General features: G+C 36.3%; 1 protein-coding gene across 3 annotated transcripts in view; it reads right to left on the reverse strand.

The window, feature by feature from the left end:
- Positions 1 to 20,772, reverse strand: part of LOC110835907 (limbic system-associated membrane protein) — an 893,271-nt gene that overhangs the window by 685,017 nt on the left and 187,482 nt on the right. Inside the window, exon 1 of one of the 3 annotated variants that reach the window (XM_087353890.1) lies at positions 4,705 to 4,926. The exons of the other annotated variants lie outside the window; for them this stretch is intronic. Coding sequence (XP_087210016.1) covers positions 4,705 to 4,753 — 49 coding nt within the window. The 5' untranslated portion in view covers positions 4,754 to 4,926. Of the gene's footprint in view, positions 1 to 4,704; positions 4,927 to 20,772 lie in introns of those variants that run through there. 3 annotated transcript variants of the gene reach the window in all.

Genomic DNA, 20,772 nt, shown 5'->3' on the forward strand with positions numbered 1-20,772 from the left:
TATTAATCTGCTGGGTTATAATGCCTTGTAGACTTGCAGGCAGATATCAACAATTCGGAAAACACACTGTCTCCATTTTCAGGGCTTAATATGGCGAAGACAGAATGTTTCTCTTAAACGTTGGTGTCTACCAGCAAGTCTACACGGTATTATAAGCCAGAAGACGGACATCAACATATTCACCGCCGTAAGAACCTCAATGCGTATAGGATTCTTGTTTATCAAACCAAGATTCGTGTCTATTCTACATCCACTTGTTTCATCTAAAATACAAGAACAGTAATAATCTGGAGTACATAATGATATAATTTTCTCAATTCTTCACTTAATTCACCTTGACGAATAATTCTCGGAGATGTTTGTTCCAATATGTCATAATTTCTCTCTGTTTTCCAATTTTGAAACATGAAATCCGAGTTTTAATAAGAATCACATTTTCTTAAGTTAGAATGCTATGTTGGTAGTGATATGTTGGGTTTCACAACACAGAGGAATCTCCGCATAAGCAACTAACAGAGATTAGGCAGTCGAAGTGCGCAAAAAACGTCTGATTTACGACACTCCGGGCGGGCGCTCTCTCACCTCGGGGGTGCTACGTGGCATCTACGGACCGTATCGACTTTATGACACATCTATGGCTTTTACAACAGCTTCATTTTTATTGCGTTTTTTAACCTTCTTCTATTTCACCTTCGGTTATTTCTCTGTCTTCCCGACGCTAAATTGTAGGGAACGCCGCCAAAACCAGCACGTCATGAAATACTACTGTCTATTTATTAAAACCTTCCTAACCTGCGACGAGATTCTTACCAGCGCGTTCAAGGTTTAGAAAAAATGCCAATAGGCCTATCTCTATCAAGCGTTAATGCTAGCTACACAGAATGCTTCTCGCCATCCAGATATCCAAGAAAGTTACATTTCTTTAATATAATACTTGTGTCACGTCAGAAATCAGTATAAATGGGAGAAGAAAATTATTATTATTATTATTATTAATTTAATCTGTAATTGGCCATCTGGCTGTTGATGCAGCACAATAATAATAAAGAATTGAATTGAATTATTATTATTCAGGAATAGACATGGATTAGGTGTGTGTGTGTATAAAATGACACTGCACCTACGAAAGATTAAGCAGCAGTAAACTGGCACAGATTTCATAATGGGGGCCTCACAATTTGTACTCTTTGCCTAAAGTAAATTCGGTTACTAAATTAAGACCAAATGGGCGGAATATGCATGAGGGAACCGAGAAATGTAGACTAAATTCCGTTCGAAGAGCCTTAAGCGAAGAGATTGCTTGTGAAACCTGAGCACAGACGAGAGAATAATATTAAAATGTATTCAACATAAATAAGGCGTGATGGAGTAGACAGGAATAAAATGGTTTGGATAGGCTTCGAAAGCGTGCTCTCATAAACATTATAGATCTAATGAACATTCGGGTTCTATTGAAACAGCGGATTTCTTGACCAGCTCAAGTTAACGCGAACTTTCAAATGAATATCCTGTCGAACGAAGTTGTTGTTGATGATGATGATGATAGTAATAATACAATTATTAATTTCCTTTATCTATTTACATACTGACGTAATAGACCGGACGTCAATTACAAAGTAGGTAGGAGTACAAAAATAATAAAAAGAAAGAGAAATTTATTACTCGCTTCTCATCTTCCTAACGCGTGCTACTGTTCCGCCAATCTTGTGTTGCTTGACATGATTGCCCTCACACCACCTGGAAACGAAGCTCGTATAGCCTATATGTTCTGTTAGTGTGAAGGGGCAAAACCACACCTGTATAAAAATTGTGGTATTCTACGCTGAGATAAGCAGAAGACACAACTATAAGTCTTCATACTTCGTAAGAATACAATCGTCATCATCACAGCCACTGTAGCCGAAAACTTAAAACTCAGTTTAAATGGACATTTTAATGTTACCTGTAAATTTTAAAAACGAGAAGAGATTGTTAACTGAATGGTAGAAAGCACGCATCGATATTCAGGCATATTCATTTATTTAATTACGTTCTCCTTCCTTAAATGGCCACTCCAATATATTATTTGAAATTAAATCCCTCTATCTTAAAAGCCACATTTTAATAAATAGAGAGTTCAAAAGATTTTCATTTCTACAAATAATTATAAAAATATCCATTTTGATTTCCCTTAACGCAATACACATACTGACTTTAACTTTTTTTAACGAATTAACAGACGAAAATGTATTGCATTTTAAAAAGTCGCATAACAGAAGTTCTTTCCCTTTATTAAAAACCAAGAAGCCAAAAAAATAAAGTGAACTCAAAAATGGCAGAGTTTAAAAAAAATATTTTGCACTACACTGGAGGAAGAATGCAAAGAAATTAAATATAAATAAAATAAAAATGAATACAATAAAATGCATAGATAAAGGACAAAATAAGAAAGGATAGGTAATGTAAGGTAAGTTTACGTTCATTTGAAAACACTGTGGTCCTGCAGTCTGAGGACAATGTCCTCTAACGACAGCAATATTTCCCATCCTTTTCCCGTCCTTACTTCGATGTTTCAACTTCCATATCCTTTATTACACTGGTAATTGCCATTTCGTATGTATTCTCATTAAGAATAAACTCAATATTGAGTCTATAATGGAGTACAAGCAAAATAGAATTAGCAACGCAGGTAGAGGAAAGCGGAAGGTCCGGATACACCAGACTGTACTGCCGTGTGTTAATTGCTTCGCAGACACACTGCAAGGTGACAGAGATTTCAATGAGATCCAATCAAGTCTGGCTGTCGATTCGGAGAAATAAAACACCAAAACAAGGATAGAGTTGCAATTTGCATCAACCAAACTCAGTTACCTGAAGTCCATTATCTTCCTCCCACTCACTAGGTTTCTTTTTGTTTCTTTCGTACGTAAATTTCCCCGTCAAAATTGTGAATGCCTTCTTTATTTCTCATTGGTTTACACGTCAAAAATATCTGTCCACCATTTATACTCCGACTTGGGGCAGTTATATCAATAAGAGATATAATTAAATAATTAAACTACTGTAACAGTACGTATTAGGTACTCAGCGATTCGTGAGATTCAGTTGCCACGTGCACTATACAAACTTACTGAAGTTCAAGTTTGGTTACATCACACAGACGTAAAGACAGGCAGAGAGACGTATGCACAAATACACATCATCAGCTCTGTATTAATTTTGGCAAAACCTTGCAAAAAAGTATAATCCCCTATATAAGGGCTGCAAAATGTTCAGTAGTGCTTAATCCTGCAGTGTACAAACAAAGTCCTGGTTAAAACTGGGGATTTATTGCTAAGTTAACACTTCAAGACCCCCACACACGTCAAATTACACTGCAAGTAAAAATCAGTTACGATAATTGATAAAAGAGTTCTCCAAATATACTCAATTGTGAAAATTCATTATAATTAGTTGTCTTCATCAATAAAATGAAGAAAATGGTCTGAAATGTTGAATGTGTTGTGTTTGTAGGCGTTACATTTTACTGTAATGATGACTCAACGCTTCACTGTCCATTATTATTATTATTATTATTGTCCTCACCTTTTATATTCTAATTACGTGAATTGTTATATATGTATTTTTCAGTTAACATTTATTTTTACTTCAAAGTCGTGTTTTTCCCATCGCTCTGACGAAATAATGCTGGTAGCCAGATATGCGATAATTATTCTTTCCTTCTATCCCACGGCTTGAAACTCCATCATTTAAAAATTGTGCCAAAACTGAACATAGTCCGCAAAGACTATGAAGAGTAGGAATATTGTCCTCAATGAGGTTCAGTACAGCCGATCGATGAAATTAGTTCAATTTCGCACTATAACTAAATGTGTACAGAGGGTTAAATTTTTAAGGTATGCAATAACATGTACATGCAATTATCAATATCATACACAATGGCGCAAAAGTATCACTGCAGTTTTTATTTTAAGTCACATTTTCAGTTGCCACAGGTGTCTTTTCCTGGTTTGCGTGTCCGCCAGCTCATGGGAAAACGTAGTTTTTGTTCTCGGGTTCCAGTCGTTCACACTGCCGACTGCAACGGTGGACACACAGTTCATGTAAAAACTTTCCATCGAAACTCAGAAGCTGACGTTAAACTGCAGTGCAACACTTGCGCCACTCCGCCCTTTTTTTCCCACAACACTTGGCGAAATTAAATTTACAGCCACGTTTCCATATTTTGGTCGTGATTAATCTGTTCCAATATGTGTTATTACAGGAACATACAAAAAATGCTGTTTCCCTTAACCCCAGTAATGGACCAATTCTACGAAGTCAGACCTGTTACAACGTTTTCATTAAATACTCTTCTGTGTCAAAGGTTAAAATATAAATGAACAGTGAAAAGTTCTTCTGTAGTTTCTGGCATCCCAAGATTAATTTTCTTGTACTTGTAATGCCTTTATTACGTTGTCAACGGTAACTTTATCATGTAATTGCTATGACGTTATGACGTTACATTTACTTTCGAACTTTTACAATTTTAAACTTTGATTAATAAAACAACTTCCAATAAACTACAGATAGACTTAAAGAACCAAAATACACGATTTTGTAGTTGCGCGTAGGCCTATTAGAACAAATAGACACAAATTGCTGTAAAATTGTAATACCAACCAGTTATAAAACTGTATATACGGATAAAACAAAGGCGACATTAGTTCCAAGTACTTCACTGACCTTGATAAAAGCTCTGCAGCAGTTGTGCTGTTTGTCCGTTTTCCTTCATTTTGTCACAACACGTAGTTTACTACACACACGAATCCCAAAGAAAATATGTGTAACTTATAATACAACCTGTTTCGCGACACTAATAAAACATATCTAAAACCACAAAACCAAATCAAACACAGCAACATTAACACACTCCACGTTTACAAGCACTTCGGAAGGCGACTCACAATGATGATATACAGGTCCGCCTGGTGGCAATCGTAGAAACTGCGTGAACATATGACACTCGCCGACGCGTCATTTTTATACACACAATCGTTTGGAAAGCCGACTCAGTGTTATTACTGGGTTCTTAAGTGAATATTACTATATATTTGACTAGTACTGTTGTTTTACTGCGCTTTAATCTGTCACAAAAAGGCTGGAAACTAAAATTCTGAAACTAAAATATGGTTCAGAAAGTTCTAAGTCAATCAGACCCCAATAAGTATTTAAAATACCACAATGAAACTTTCATGGAAGTGTATATTTAAAAAGCATAGCACGTAAAATATATTTCTGAAATGTATTTACTCTTTGTTTTAACAAACATTAAAGTACATTCATCGTGCCTGTTCACAAAGAAACAGAATACCACAAACTTTGCCGTCTTCACGTAAATTCAAGTCATTAATTGTTAAAGTTCCCAATTCGTAAATTATTTAACTACGATGAGTCATCTAAAGAGGTCATTTAGCGTCAAATAAAATATAATGACTATTCCGTAGATGGTCATAAAGTCGTAGCCTGTTTAAAAATAGAAGAGAGAAAGGAGGGAAAAACAAGGAAGAGAGTGAAAGAAGAAAAAATGTAAAAGAGGAAAATAAGGACGGGAAAGGAAGGAGAATCAGGAATGAAGAAGAGTAAAAGAAAACTAAAGGATAAATGAGGAAATGAAATTAGAAAGGGGAGAGAAGAGCCCCGAAACTTTCTTGATGTTACAGGAGGATCGCCGAATGAACCATAACACAACGCAGAGTCCAGTTCACGGTAGACCATTGGGTGGACTTTCGTTACTGTGCACGGAATATGCAAAGGCAAATCTGACCTGCATGTTTTTTCGTGCCAGCAGGTATTTAGGTAAGCTGGTATCTAAGGACCCACAGTAAATCAACTCTTATGTGTTGGCAACTCATCTAGCGATGGTATCTTTTAGGGCGACGCCTAAAACGTACGGAGCTTACTGCAGCATGTCACACATATTGCAGCCGCCTTGCATGTGACGACTCGTTGCTTAACGTTCTGTTATAGTTCAGAACAAGACGGGTGTAAGTTACCTTATTGTATTAACGTCCTTTCTTACACCAAACTTCACATGTTTTACATACGTATTATCATGAAGATGGCTAATTCTTGGCTGTTGCGACGTGTAGTTTGGTAGAAATTTGCCGATTAACCTGGCTGTTCTCACAGAAATGTTTCGTTATTTTCCTCAGTCTGTCCATTTATATCTGGGATAGTGCCTTAAAAGACGCCATGACATAACATTCCATATAGTTTGCTATGAATTAGGCATATTCAGACTCATTGAAACATATGGTATTCAATGGCATTCATTTTCAGTTGATACAGCATCCTTAGGCAATCGAAAGAATACGGGGACAAGCAAATATCGACAGACAGATTACATTGATTTAAAAAAATTGTTCTGAAATTTAACAAACTGCCTGGTTTTTGTGGGTAGAAAACCTTAGATGTTCTATCAGTGATACTGAACTCTCGTGAACATCCTGTAGAATGGAAGCGGGCGTGAAAATAGGCTAAAATAAAGTTAATGAAATCCGCTGTCTTGACTGATGTACATGCATGAGATCATGTAGGCATTTGAGCACTAAACATTTGCCAGCTTATCACTTAGAAAGAAGATACACACGGAAATATCTTAAAATGAGATCAGAGAATGATTATTACTTGAATAGCCTATTCGAAACCATGAAAATCATGCTAGACGCTCCTGCGGCGAACCACCTAAATTCAAGTCGTGTTTTGAAACCCGTGCATGAAAATATTCCTCTGACACAGGAACAGCCTTCCATATTCTAAAGCAGAAGAAGAATACAAACATGTTTCACATGTCCTTTCCTCCTTTTTCACTGCTGTATATTTTCCCTCTATTCGCCTTCATTGAGCCTGCTTTATGTGACATGTTTGTTTACGACTGACAGAACAAAAGGGCAGAAAAGATCTGCGAGTAAAGGCATCATCACGGTTATATGCTACTTCGCCCTGCTTTTTCTTTCATCCACATCGGACCATTAGATCCAATGGTGTCACGACAACACAGACTACTACTGTGGCGATACCCTCGTCCCATCCATTCTCCTACGTCACACTCTACCAGAAGATATCAACCCCCGAATCTAAAATGTACCAAATAATCTTGGACAGGCCTCAGAGCTTACCACTCACACAGACAGTTCATAATATGAACCAGATTTCAGTTTAAAGCGTTTTGTGATAATTGATATAAATTACGAAAGATAATCTTGAAGCTTATCTCCAAGACCTGAATGTGTATGACACAATAATATTACCATTTGTTTAGAATGTAGTCTCATAAACGTTTCACAGCCCTTACACATAAACATAGATTTAACATATATTTCAGATCATAATATATATCGCAGGCAGTTTAAAATACTGATATTTCATGTTCACAGACAGGTTGAGTATATGTATGGCTGTCTTCTGCTATGTTGCGCCGTGTAGTCTGGTAGAAGTTTACGGACGTTTCAGAGAAACTTTCTGCCTTTGAAACATCGGCAAACCTCTACCAGACTACACGGTACAACAACCCTGAAGACAGCCATTTTCAGTTTTAAAGTATTTTGTACTTCTACCGATCAGGATAACTTGGTTTCTATAAAAATTCAAATATAGTTTCGACAGCTTATAGTAGCCGTCACCAAACCGCACGCTTCAAGGTCACAGCAAAACCAAACAACGTTACGATAAGAGCATCGGAACCCAGATGAGTGCGGACAGCTCAGAATTAGCAGCGTAGCAAAGCTGATTTAGAACCGCGACATAGGGGGACAATTCCTTCCGTGGCCTTGAAGCATGCAATTTGGTAAGTACTAATTTTGGCGTTATAGACTTGTACGTTTGTTTACGAATTTATAAGTATGTGGAAAGAAAGTATTACTCCAAAATTTACGTGGAACAACCAAGAAAGTCACAAACAGTCTCGGGATTAGTAACGGATATCTGAGTGGAATAAGATGGCAGTTCCCGAATAGGACACAGCAGTGATTTATTCTTTAACCACGCTGCTTCGTAAACTGTCTCAGAAATGGGTTCAAGTGTTCGTTGACTGTGATGATAATAAAACTAGACACCGCATCACAGAATTCATTATTAGACGTGATATAATATCCTATAAGACTAATACGTGCAGCCTATACAATGAAATTTTTTTTAAAAACTGCAATTTAACTAACACATCAGTTGGATTGAAATAAATCCATCGTCGTCTTAACACTGTAGTTATACATACAATATTACAAAAATAAATATTATTTAAAGTGTCCAGTATATTTAATTTGTTCTACAACCTTGAAGAGGACTGATTTTTTTTTCTGTGATCGCTTAATGCGTTTTGTCGACTTTAATTCTTAAACGTTCACTACTTTCAACGGAAGGGTTCTAATTTGTTTCCGATAGATCTGGTCGTTAGTGACATAATTAAGACTAAAGAGTAGGCTAACGACTCTGAGTGACTATGGCAGTGGCGGACTGTTCAGAAATACAGATGCGGTTCATTACACAAAACACTGAATATAACACACAAGGGTCATTCTCCATGGATTTAGTTACTTGATGCAGAAATGACCGATTCATTTTTTTCGCTGCATCGGCGCTGAGAATAACCATCACCTCCATTTTTCGATATTCTCGTCCAGTTATATTGTGATCGTTAACACGATAAGACTTCTTCTTCTTAAAGTGCCTATCCGTTCCGGATGTTGTCGATCAGAATAGCTCATGCTTGATTGTACTAGGGAATTATAATTAAGTGGTTTCCCGTTGCCTTCTCCATTGCAGTATCACAACCAGTACAATCAGTATGTTATTGTCGCCTGCGAATATCTGGTGACGGACCTTTAGGGAAGTCATTCTTCAATAGCCTCGCCCCAGTAATGAAATAGCTGCTGCCCTATGCCATCTACCGTGACCCTGGTAGAAGGACCCTTGCAGGTTGCTACCCCTCGGGTCAAGGGGAACCCAGAGTTCTCGCAGGCAGGGGTACTCACTTCCCTGAAGTAGGACTATCTCCGAAGATAGTACTTTCTCAAATTGTCAGCCCTCATATTTGCTAATGGCTATAACTTGAGATTATTCCAATGCTGAGGTCAGACTAAGTTAAGTTTCAGACTTAAACCTAAATTAAAATAATATATAATAAAAAATAAGTATAAATTACAAAGTTCACTTATGTGATTTTACATAACATTTATGTTTTTTCATTGGGGCATAAAAACATATTTCATGACTACATTATTAACTAACCAACTAACTAAACTCATAGTTGACAAGCTAAAAGTCAACGAGTTGTTCAAGTTAATTTTGTGTTTTAAATTTTGTTTCCAATCCTATGAAAGAAAACACGTCTCACAAGTCGTTACATTTTAGCAATGTCTTTACTGATATTTTTGTTATAGGCTAATAGTATGTTCTTTCATTAAACAGACAGAACTCAGTGCAAACATGACTCGGGTTCGGATGATCTTATGAACAAACACAGACCACTTATAGTGTTAGAGAAGACGTAAATAACACAATTTTATAGTGTTATATTTGTAGCTGAAATAACAGCATGTATTTGTACACTTTGAAATTATTGTTTGAAAAAAAACAGTGACCTTGTATAACACACGAAGATAAATTAATAAAATATTTGGCTGCAGGTTATACGACCGTGGTTCGATTACCGAGAGCGACACGATTTTTAATCACAACACCCATACTGACTACAGCGTCAGTTCATCCTCCTATTCAATGGAAACTGGAGACTATTTTGCGGGATTCAGTACGAAACTGACCATCACCTTCATATTGTTCAGAGATAAATATCTTGTGATATTTCCTACCTCTGTCCTTAAATGCAAATAACTTCGTTTTTTTACAAAAGCTGAATAAAACAATAACATTTCTTCAACATTGCTGGTCTTTAGACGAGATATGAACCTAGTACCCCCAGGCACGATTCAGACACGTTACCGCTGTTCCCGCTGTTCCCGCCGGCATCGTAATAAACAGAGATAAACAAGAACATTTTCTTCCTTATCCCATGCGGTGTTTTTAATCAAAGTCGTCCATCATTCGGGCTGAATTTCACGTAATATCTTTGTTATTTAACTGTGTGGAGAATCGAGTTTGGATACGGAGTGTATAACACAATTAATTTGCAATTTAGCACAGCGCCTTTTCGATAAACTTGCAAATGGAGCTAAAGTTTGAAGGAAGACGGAAGGAAGGGTAATTCTCAAGTAATGGACCTCTGCGTTCGTGACTTCGTGACAGAGGAACAGCGCATGTGCAACACGGATGTATCCTACCGCATGCAGGGGCCGAAGTAGGTCAGATGTACCTTCCTCCTTAAATCCTACGAGAAATTTGTTTTTGATATGCAAATAGGACATTTAGCTTTCATAAAGCATGCCTTTTGTAAACACTTACTTAAATTAAAGGACGCAAAAGAAGTGAGACAATAAAAGTAAATTCCAGAAGGGAATACAGAGAAACCATTACAAAGAGAGACAGAGGGATAGCGAAACAGGAAGTAATAAAATACGATGTACATGTATCTGCTTGCGACATTGAACTTCTTGATACCACCGCGCCAGACATAGCGCTGCGAAATGCAGGAAGGAACATTTCTGTTGTGTTTAGTTGTCTTTGTCCAGAAGAACATGCAATTCTTGAAACGCGCATGGAAATGAAACGTCTGGTTGCACAGAGAGGCAAGAAGTCTGTAAATGACGGCAAAAGACAATGTAAGATATGTTAAAATGGGGAGAGGCAAACAGAAATAAAGGCACGAAAGTGACCAGGGGACCTGACGGAATCCAACAACAACCGTTGTGCGTTTTTCTTTTTTCTTTTTTTCAAGGAGACAAATTGAGACACATACACAGAGAATAGAGAAACGAAAAGAAGAAAAAGTGAACTACATAAAGTGGTGCAGGATAGGAGAAGGCAGGAAAGGCAACAAGATAAATCAGGGAACAGTAGGCAAGCGGCAAGCGTTTAGATACACTGAAAGAGTGAAGAAGAAACAACAGCAAGCGATAAAAGCTCTTTCATGTGCATAGTCGTTCTCAAACATAATGGAGCACCATTAGTATCGGAGATCTGCCCTCATAACATGTTACGCTGCGTACCATCTTAACTTGCAACCTCCGTCAGCTTGACAGCTGCGTTATTTCCCTTTGTTTCATTTTGTCTAACGACGCCTTCTATGATACATATGATGCAATAATAAAACCGGAAGTCAAAGTTTGGTAGTAAATCATGGTACGGTAAGAAAGAGGTCGCGGACAATGTTAATGCACAATCCAAGCAGCTGTATGGAGGAAATTAGGAAAATTACGAGAATAATCGAGACTGGTATTCGAAACCGGGTCCCCCGGAATGCGAAGCAGTGGTAAAAACAAAAGTACTCTGCATAAAACATTGGTTTAAATGTATTTCAGAGCTATAACCTACGCTTTGAAATTATAAAGAGCGTTGATGATCAGCTTCAAGCTCCTGCTTACTTTATCACCGATGATACTGAACGGGCGAGTGGATGGATCTTGCAGTCGATGTTGATGTGATGATAAAAATTAATTCCAAAAGACCTTACAGAAATCGATCCCTAGACCGTTGCATTACATACGCCGTCACTCTTACATGACACCGACACCGAATACGTTAATAAAACAGAAAATAGTACGACTCTTTTCGGGATATACCGTCGAAATCACCGTAATCATAAAGTAACTTCTGTGTCAGTAACATATAAGCGTGTGTTGTGGATCTGTTACGTTGAAGAGTGGGCTTTCAAGTACCGGAGGCTCACGTTTCCCTTAACCTTACATGACATGGTCTCTTCTGAATGAAGCAGGTTTAGATTTTTGCGACGCCAACTGTCGGACGTAACACGAAATGAGACAGAAATTGAGTTAAATGAAATGAACGAGATCTTTATTATGCGCCTCGTCACAGACAAGAAAAATGAAATTCGTAGGGACGAAGTCCTGTCCTGAGTAGCTGCGCCTACCAGAAGTAATTTGAAACTGAAAATATTTGTACGCTGAATTTCAATTGTCTACACGTGAGAACAGCTCTAGGCAAAGACACTTCACTGAATCCACACTCAGACTCACATAAACACTCACGACAATAAAAAGTTGGCTTTAAATTCGTAAACTATATGTGACAGCCATAGCAATCTCTAGATAGCTAAGCGGAACTTAGAAATTCAAGGATTCCTTCGTTATTATGGAACATGAAAGTTGGTAGCCGTATTAAATAAATCCCGATGTTGGTTTTATTCCGAGCCATTTAAATCCTGTACGCATCTTCACAAAGTATTTTCATAGCTAACTTCATAAAATTCCTTGTTGAGAAAAATACCAGAACCTCACACAGTCAAACAATCTCCCGCCTTTAAGGAATCCGAAGTGTTACCAAAGAATTTACGACTCACTACTCAGTTCGAATCCAGACTGCGAACTCACAGAATATTTTTGGAGGATTTGTTTTAATTTACTTTCTCATTTACAGTTAGGTTTCCCAAGTGTTCTGTTCCTTTTAGGTTAAAAACTAAAAATTTTCCTTTACTTATCCCATGCGCCCTTCACTTCTTTTTTCACTTTCCCAACCTGATAACAAGCACAAATTTTGAAATCCCTCGGTATTTTTATTCGTCTATGGCCTGTTTCGAAATTTCTAACCACCAGGATAAGCGCACTACTAGAGTCTTCCAACAGTGTTGCATGACTCGTCAATCGCGACCTAATTAACCTAACAATGAGTTATTATACAAAGAGCGTAAATTATGAAGATCCTCTTTATACAATTATTTCTATTCCGCTATTATTTCAGTACAGGAAACTGCTAAGACAGGAAAAGATAGTACTTTCTGAAATCTTACCGCCAAGATCTGAAACGCAGAAGTCATAACTAAGACAGGAAACAAAGGATTAAGATTTAATATTTGAGACATTTATCAAACAAATAACAGCGACAAAGAAGTACAAACTAAAGAGAGGGAACAGGGCGATGAGTTTAGCAAAACAATCATGAACACGCAAACATGTGTTTTGCTTTACAGCATCTTATAAGAAATATCCGGTCAGAGGATGAAATGGTTTTAACTTTCGATTATAGGAAAAGGGGCTTTATGTATGTTAACAAAGTGTTTTAAGTCACGCGAGCCTCCGTCGACAACAGAACTCTGTTAGGAGTAGCGAGGGTAGTTTGTTGTTAATCGACATGAAATCACATGGTAAAACAGTTAACCAATTTCCAACTTGCGACCTCTTAAAGCCAGTTTTAAAGACAATTCTTCTTATATATCTCACTAACTTGTAGTATTAAATGAATGTTTATTGAAAATATTCTCAGTTTCCGATTCTGACGTCATAAAGTACAAGGCCTTACCATTCAGCTTGGAAATAGCAAAAGTAAGCGGTTATGATTCTCCCCACCACAGGTACAGTCATCCTCTATTTTTAAGCGCTTTTGGTAAACACTGAGTCTAAAATGGCTGGTGAAGACTACGTAGTCTTTCGCAATGAAACAACATTTCTTTTCATCTTCCTAGGACGTTTGCACTTTATGTGGGCGGTCCGAAAAAAAGTATTTAAGGTGTATGAAACTGGCAAATATTCTATTCAATTGTTTAATTTTTTGATTATTCACTGTAATCATATTTAGTTCACTGTGCATACATTTAGAAGCATATATCCGCTATTTACCGATTTTTGAATATGCTACATACAGTTTAAATTTCACTTTATAGTAAAAATGCAGTCCATTGGTCAATCACCACTGTCGCTCGACAGTGAAAATGCATTAAATAGTACAGCTGAGAGACGTGACAATATCATAAGTCTAAAGCCTAATATTATAAATACACGCCAGTAACATAAACAAATTGAAAATATTTATATTATTCACTATAATATTCACAAATTATTATTTATAATCCATAAATCTCTTTAACAAATGTTACTTCTATCGATTATAATGATTCAGTACCTATTCAAGGCCATCCACCAATAAGATAAATAAACATGGACACAGATTTTGCGTAATTGTTAAATTATTATTTTCTTCCTGCAAAAATATCCTAATAAATTAGCATAAATTATATTTTTAACCCTTCAAAGCCTAGTGATAAGTGTATGTATTACCCGCTTCAACAATCAATAACTAATTTTGCATTTATTGTTGCTGTACGGACTGAAATCAGATATTTTTAGACGAATTTCGGCTTCATCACGCGGTACTCTGCAATAATTAGTGTTATTATTTCGTAAGCTCATATTGCCATCATATTAATATGATGATACTGATGTTAGGGTATTAAGAAGTACAGCAAGGTGTATTGGTAGCCTTTATTGACATGGGGATCAAATAAAATTTAGTAAAAATCAGTCTGTTGTTTCAAGTAATTACGAATGGGGCAGAGAGAGACTCGCTTGGACATGAATGAAACAGATTACAAACAGCATTAAAATAAATAATATTCTGATGTTCGCACAACCAAGTAAGAAGAGATTGAAGAAAATTCATAACTGAGAATTATATGATTTCTAAGTGAGGTATGAGGTTCTCACGGCTGAATTATGAAGATAGCTTTGATGACGGTGGCAACAAACACCTCTGAAACGTAGGCAAACTTCTATCAGACTAAACGGCAGCACAGCCCATAAGACCGCAACCTTCTATTAATTTCTATCCAACAAATATTAGTTCGTTTATAAGATGAAAGAGAACGTATTATGAGGCGAGTACAACCAGCAAAGGACAGTAACTACTGCAGGTGATGTATGCAGTTCTGCAAAACACTAACTTATTCTCCGTATAGCAACCCTTGTTTTCTGAGGCACAATTAAACATTATACGTAGTTATATTCAAGTAGAATGGCTAGAAACGTGACGAAAGCAGAAATGAGACTGACAGGTACGGGTTAATTTTAAAAAAAGTAGTCAGAAATATACTGCAACGGTATAACAGTTTTATTTTTGGTTTTTTGCACCGAGACTATGTCTGATGGCCTGAACGAAAATAACAAAAGAACAAGAAGGAAAATCTGTTTTTGTGTATAAAATGTATACACTACTTCCTGTAAAGGACAGGAACAAAATGCAGTAAGAGACCATCGTTATGTTGTTTTTAGTGGAAACCCATTTCAAAAACGCTAATGATTAGTTCCGCCATATTGTTCCATCTGAAGGCATATACGAGGTAAATATCGTTTAATGAGAATTCGTCATTAGCGATACATTCAAGTCACATTTGTAATATCAAGTTCATTCAGGTTCATTTGCAGATAATTTGACGAAAATGCATTCATTTAAATGATTGTGCGTGCTTTTACTGGTATATTTAGGGCAGGGCAGATTTGCGTGCCTTTTTTAAGTCTAAAATTAGTCAGCTCCACGGAAGTGGTCGTACAGAAGATAAAAATAACTCAGCTAATAAATAATCTCACCGCTCTTTTATGGAACACAAAGGTGCATTACCGTGTTCACACGAGGCCGCCAGTAGACCCTATTTTAAGTCATACATACCTAGTCCACATCCTATTTTACTGAGATCAGTTACCATATTATCCCCATATTTACGACTAAGTCTCAGAGATGCTCTATCCACATTATACTTCCCACAATGTGAAATTTACCTTCCTTCCCGAAAATCAACCTGTAAAACTTGTAAGTTATCAAAAAATGCAGAAAATTTTGAAAACAAAAACAAATTTAGACAAAAAAAAACGTGTTTGTATTGCTATATATGTCTCTATTGTCAACTAATTCGTCCCACAGAATTAGTTAAAAGTGTTTGGATTTATTTTTTGTGCTGTTTATAGCAGTAGACGATTTTACCACGCTTACTTCTGCGAAAACATTCTTACATTGGAAACATGGCCGGCTGCGAGGCTGGGTGGGGGTTTGTCTATTCAGCTTCCGCTGTTATATGGACGCTGCAAAATAGCGACGGCAGGCGATTTCTGCGTCACTGCGTTGAAGCTGGGTAGTCTGCAATTGTGGGAGGGGGCTTTGTCTGACTTTATTTGGTTGGCTAGAAGACGCACTACGCACAGGATGTCCACAAAATAAGGCAATAAGTTGGAAATACATGGTGCACAAAGTAACGGGCACTTCATTTGAGATGTATATTTAGTGAAGAAAGGAATCACAGGAATCAAGTTCTTCACATATAGGATGACTAAAAATAAGATACGTTTCAAGTACACGGTAATACGTATGACGTCAGCCAGGTAAATAATGGTTATTTACAACTTTCAGGCACATTGTGTTCATATATAACAGGCACCTTAATAAAAACTGTTATATTCGTCAAAGGATTGATACTGAAGTAGAAGTTTCCTATGTATAAAGTCACTCAAATTAAGTTATTTACGGCTGCATTTACGGATGTTATGTTTAAGGGTCATGTCGTAGTAGTATTTCTAACAATAAATGTGACACTTTTCTGTATCAACATAACGACAAGAAGTTATACAAACTTTAATTGTTTAGACATTTATTTTATTTTGGAACAATGGTCAAAATTTTTCAAACTCTTTACTTCCTCATCTGCCTGCTGTTTTGTTACACAAATTATAATTCAATATTAATGTGTTATAACAATTGATTTAACTACTATTATATGTTGTTAAACATAAATTAAGCGTATACTAAGTATAACAGTAAACAAAATATTAAAATAACCTCTGTCTTTGTCTTGTCTTTATCATGAATAGTAGTTGTGTTTGTGGGTATTCAGAACGTAATATTCTGTTGTTGAAGTCCATGATCCTGTGAAGGATGCACATTCTGTTTTTTTAATCTTTCTCCCTTAATCGGTTTCCGGTGTGTTTTTGTATGTATTGTCTGGTAAGTTGTGATCGAACTGATTTAAATATAAAAAGCAAAAAGCTAGCTACCTTCATACTCGCTGCTGTAAGAACCTCAAACATCACAACCTATATCACTACACATGTAGCAGGATAATTCAGAATTTTAATTTGTGTAACACGACTGGGGCCACTTTATGAACTAGAGAGTTTGATGTATGTTGCCTAGTATTGTAAAATAAAGTTAAGTGTGTGAACCTACAAAATTCATACAACTTGTTGCACGGAGAGGAGTAATATGCCATCTGTAATGTATACAGAGCTCACATATGGTTGTCTTCTGGTTGTTGCGCCGTGGAACGCCCTGGCACATTTTGGCTGAAGCCTTGAAAATGGAGGTAGCATGATCCTCCGAATCTTTGACGCACAGCATAAATGATACACAGCGCCAATAACCCAGAAGCACAGAAATATTTAGATCGCCGTAAAAACAAAATTTTAAATAACTAATAATTTCATTTTCTATGGCACCTCAGACTACTGTATGGCCACAGTCAACTGATTGAACTCAATGACCGATCTTTTGCACACTTATAAACGTTACTTCGGTACGTCGTCTTGAAGCTGTAAGTTGTAGGTTTATGACTAATCAGTCTGACTTCTAAGAATCGCGAATTTAATAACCTTTCATTTTATTAATTCATTAAATAAGAGCGAAAATACACATGTAATACAGTGTAATTATTCCTAAACTAATCGTAATGAGGATATCAGAAAAGCGACCGAAATAATTTTAATTGCATTTCCTTGATAATTTTTTTAAATAAAATATGTGTATCTCATTCATTTCTACACATTATGTGACGTAATGAAGTTTAATGCGATAAACTGTTTTTCAACAGAATTTTAAAATTCGAATGAAGTACATAATACTTATATTTGGATGATTCGAAACAAAATGAGTAGCATATTGTTGTAAAATAAGCGAATAAATTAACAGTCCTATATGCATCTGATACAACGATAAATCAAATAGCAAACATGAGCGTTCTTATTTGATACATACGACGACTGTAAGAAGTTTATAAACACATACAACGTGGTACAAAATATACAATTAAGATTTTATTTCTTTCAGAAGGTCAGACTGAAATATAACGTAGTTAACAGCGACATAGTCACATTTGCGTTTTAACCAACTATCCAGTTAATATTGGATATTATATGTTTATTTTAGTAATTACACTTGTTAGAAACATTTGTTTATGTAGAAATGTTTAATTAGTGTTACTTTAAGCTTATTTGAGAATAATAATACTGACTTTAATGAGGTATGATATAAACAAATTAATTATGATATTGTTTTAAACTAGGTATATTATTTTATGAACATCGATCGATTTTTTTTACTTCCGAGTTCATAGTTTCAGTATAGTAAGAACAGCTGTAGTCGATAAACAAAATACAGATGTCCCAAAATTATAGTTTCTTAAAATTTAATTCAAGACGTATCCCTGTGTATAAAATTTGCATCTATTCAATAAATTATTTATAGACTAGTCTCTGTACCTATTTACCCTAAAAATGAGTTTCATGCTCAAAAATGTTATTTCTCCAGGGCGAATGGTCATCTTAACACAGGATTCAATACTTATGTATCTTTTTTATCCGTAGCATTTTAAAGAACCAATTATTGACGATTTGCTGTACTTGAACTTGCCACATTTTCAAATACTTGTTATCCATCTTTGTAAGTTATTATGATGTTCTGTATTATGATGACCAGTCATGGTAATATAGTTCTTTTTATGAGCCATTATCTCAGTAACACAACAATATCAAAAAGACTACGTCAGTTCTGTTTATGCAGAGAAAATAGTTTTCTACAATACCACTGTGATACAATCTTGAACACTGCAAGGGAGGTCTCTGAACAGTGAACAAGCCATAGGAAATGGATGGATGTGTGTAAGGCTTGTTTAAATATTCTGTCAGTACAAGTTCACAAACAAACCGATATTAATTCGAGATTAGATTAACCGCCCTTTCGATGTTTTCCTTCATATCTCTCTACTGATTCATCATCGCAAAGTAACATATAGGTGAGGTTGGAACGAAAGAAAAGTTTCTCCTAACAAAAATAACCACATTGTACCCTACCAGAGGACTTAATACATAAGAATGGCGTTGCCCCATCTTGGAAACGTATTAATTGTCTATCTACCTATCCGTATGTTTCAACATCGAAACAACTGTATAAACTTAGAATATATTTGAAACTGCATAACTACATCTAAATTTGTTAACATTTTATTTTAGTTTTTATTGGTCCAATTTAAACTGTATAAATATCAGCCAGAAAACACAGTCAATACAGTCAACAGGCTTCATTTCCCCTCCCCCTTCCCTTTCTGTCACGTTCACAGTCATTCAATTATACGATGCGACCCAAAATTTCCGCGGCTAAAACACCTTTATTAAAAATTCCATAGAAACTATCCACCCGAACTCAAATTTTGCAGATTCATGGCAAGACATTCAGCACTGCAACATTTGCACAAGACCTTTCGTAAAAATAAATATAATGTAATGACACAAAGTGGGGTATTTGCTGCTGTCTTGTAGTCTTACTCTCTTCTGTACGTTTCTCTCTTCCTGCTTTAATACGTTTCTCTATTTTTTATGTCATCCCTTTCTTCTGAACTCAGATGTTGTACAAGCCTATATGAACATTTTAACACTCTTCTCTCAGCCCAGACAGCATGAAATTCCGGAGTTGTAAGACCACGACGTTCTCCTCACCCTGGACACTGCAGCCATAGCAAAGTACTCAGGATCTTTCTAGCCCATTAGTCCCCTATGGATGTGTAGGAGCTATGGCGTCTTCTTCCCTAGCCGCTGTTACTGGCCGCCCTCCCAGGGAAGTTCGGAGATGTAGCGGCGGGTGGTCCTTAAGGGTGTTAGTCAAGGGGTTTATAGATGATACAGGCAGTACATTAGCGGATACACACTGCCGGGAAGATGAAAAACATGGCTTCGGTTCAGTGATTCCCAAACTTGATCAGTCCACGAAACCAGCGCTTGAATAATCAGAATGTGTAAACGCCATGCAGACTCGATTATTTTGTTTTGCCAATACTGAGAACAAAATTTCTCAATCAGAAACACAAACAACACCAGTTTTGATCATCTATATTTGAATAAATCACTGAATACTGATTTTTAATCGCTTGGTACTTCATTTTAAAAATCTGTTTTGTTCATAAGTGACAAATATTAATTAACATGTGAATATATAAGAAATAAAGAAGTTATTTTCTGCATAAAGCAAAGTACGGAAGTCTTTGACATTAAGTAATCTTGTTGCGAGTTTCACAGACTTAATGTCTCCCAGCATAAAATCTATAGATTCAGGCTCTTATAGACCATGAATGCACGACATAATAGAGGACAGTATAAAAATTACACTTATAAATGCAGGTTGTGAAAATATATACTAGTTTCAACTACATGATGTGAAGCTTTCACGGCGGCTTTCATAGATAAAGTCTTCTCGGGCTATCAGCCGTGTTAGATGTTGATTACTCGCCGACGTTTCGAGGACCATCTCTGTCCTCATTTTCAAGGCTGTTGTTGACTGTAAATAGGATTAATTTGCAAGATTTGTTATTGTTGTTATAACACTTTCAGTTCTGTACACCCTAACATTATCTCCTATATTATACAATTAATTACATTATTTATTAAAAGTTTATGAACACGTCAACACTCATTTTCGAATAATAGTAAGAATTTTCTTGTTCGATTTAAAGCAAACCGACTACAATGGCGTGCATGGTCCTGGATCGCTCAAACACAGGGAACGTGGGTTCGAACATCATCGAGGCATTGTGTTGTGATATTCTGAAATAGGTCTATACCCCATTCAAGAAGTCTTACGTAGAGTCGAAAATATTCAGAA

Source organism: Zootermopsis nevadensis, unplaced genomic scaffold (assembly GCF_977971745.1).
Source record: "Zootermopsis nevadensis isolate Lab colony 2312 unplaced genomic scaffold, Znev_1.0 Znev_ptg000022l, whole genome shotgun sequence".
In the NCBI taxonomy this organism is placed as follows: Eukaryota; Metazoa; Arthropoda; class Insecta; order Blattodea; family Termopsidae; genus Zootermopsis; species Zootermopsis nevadensis.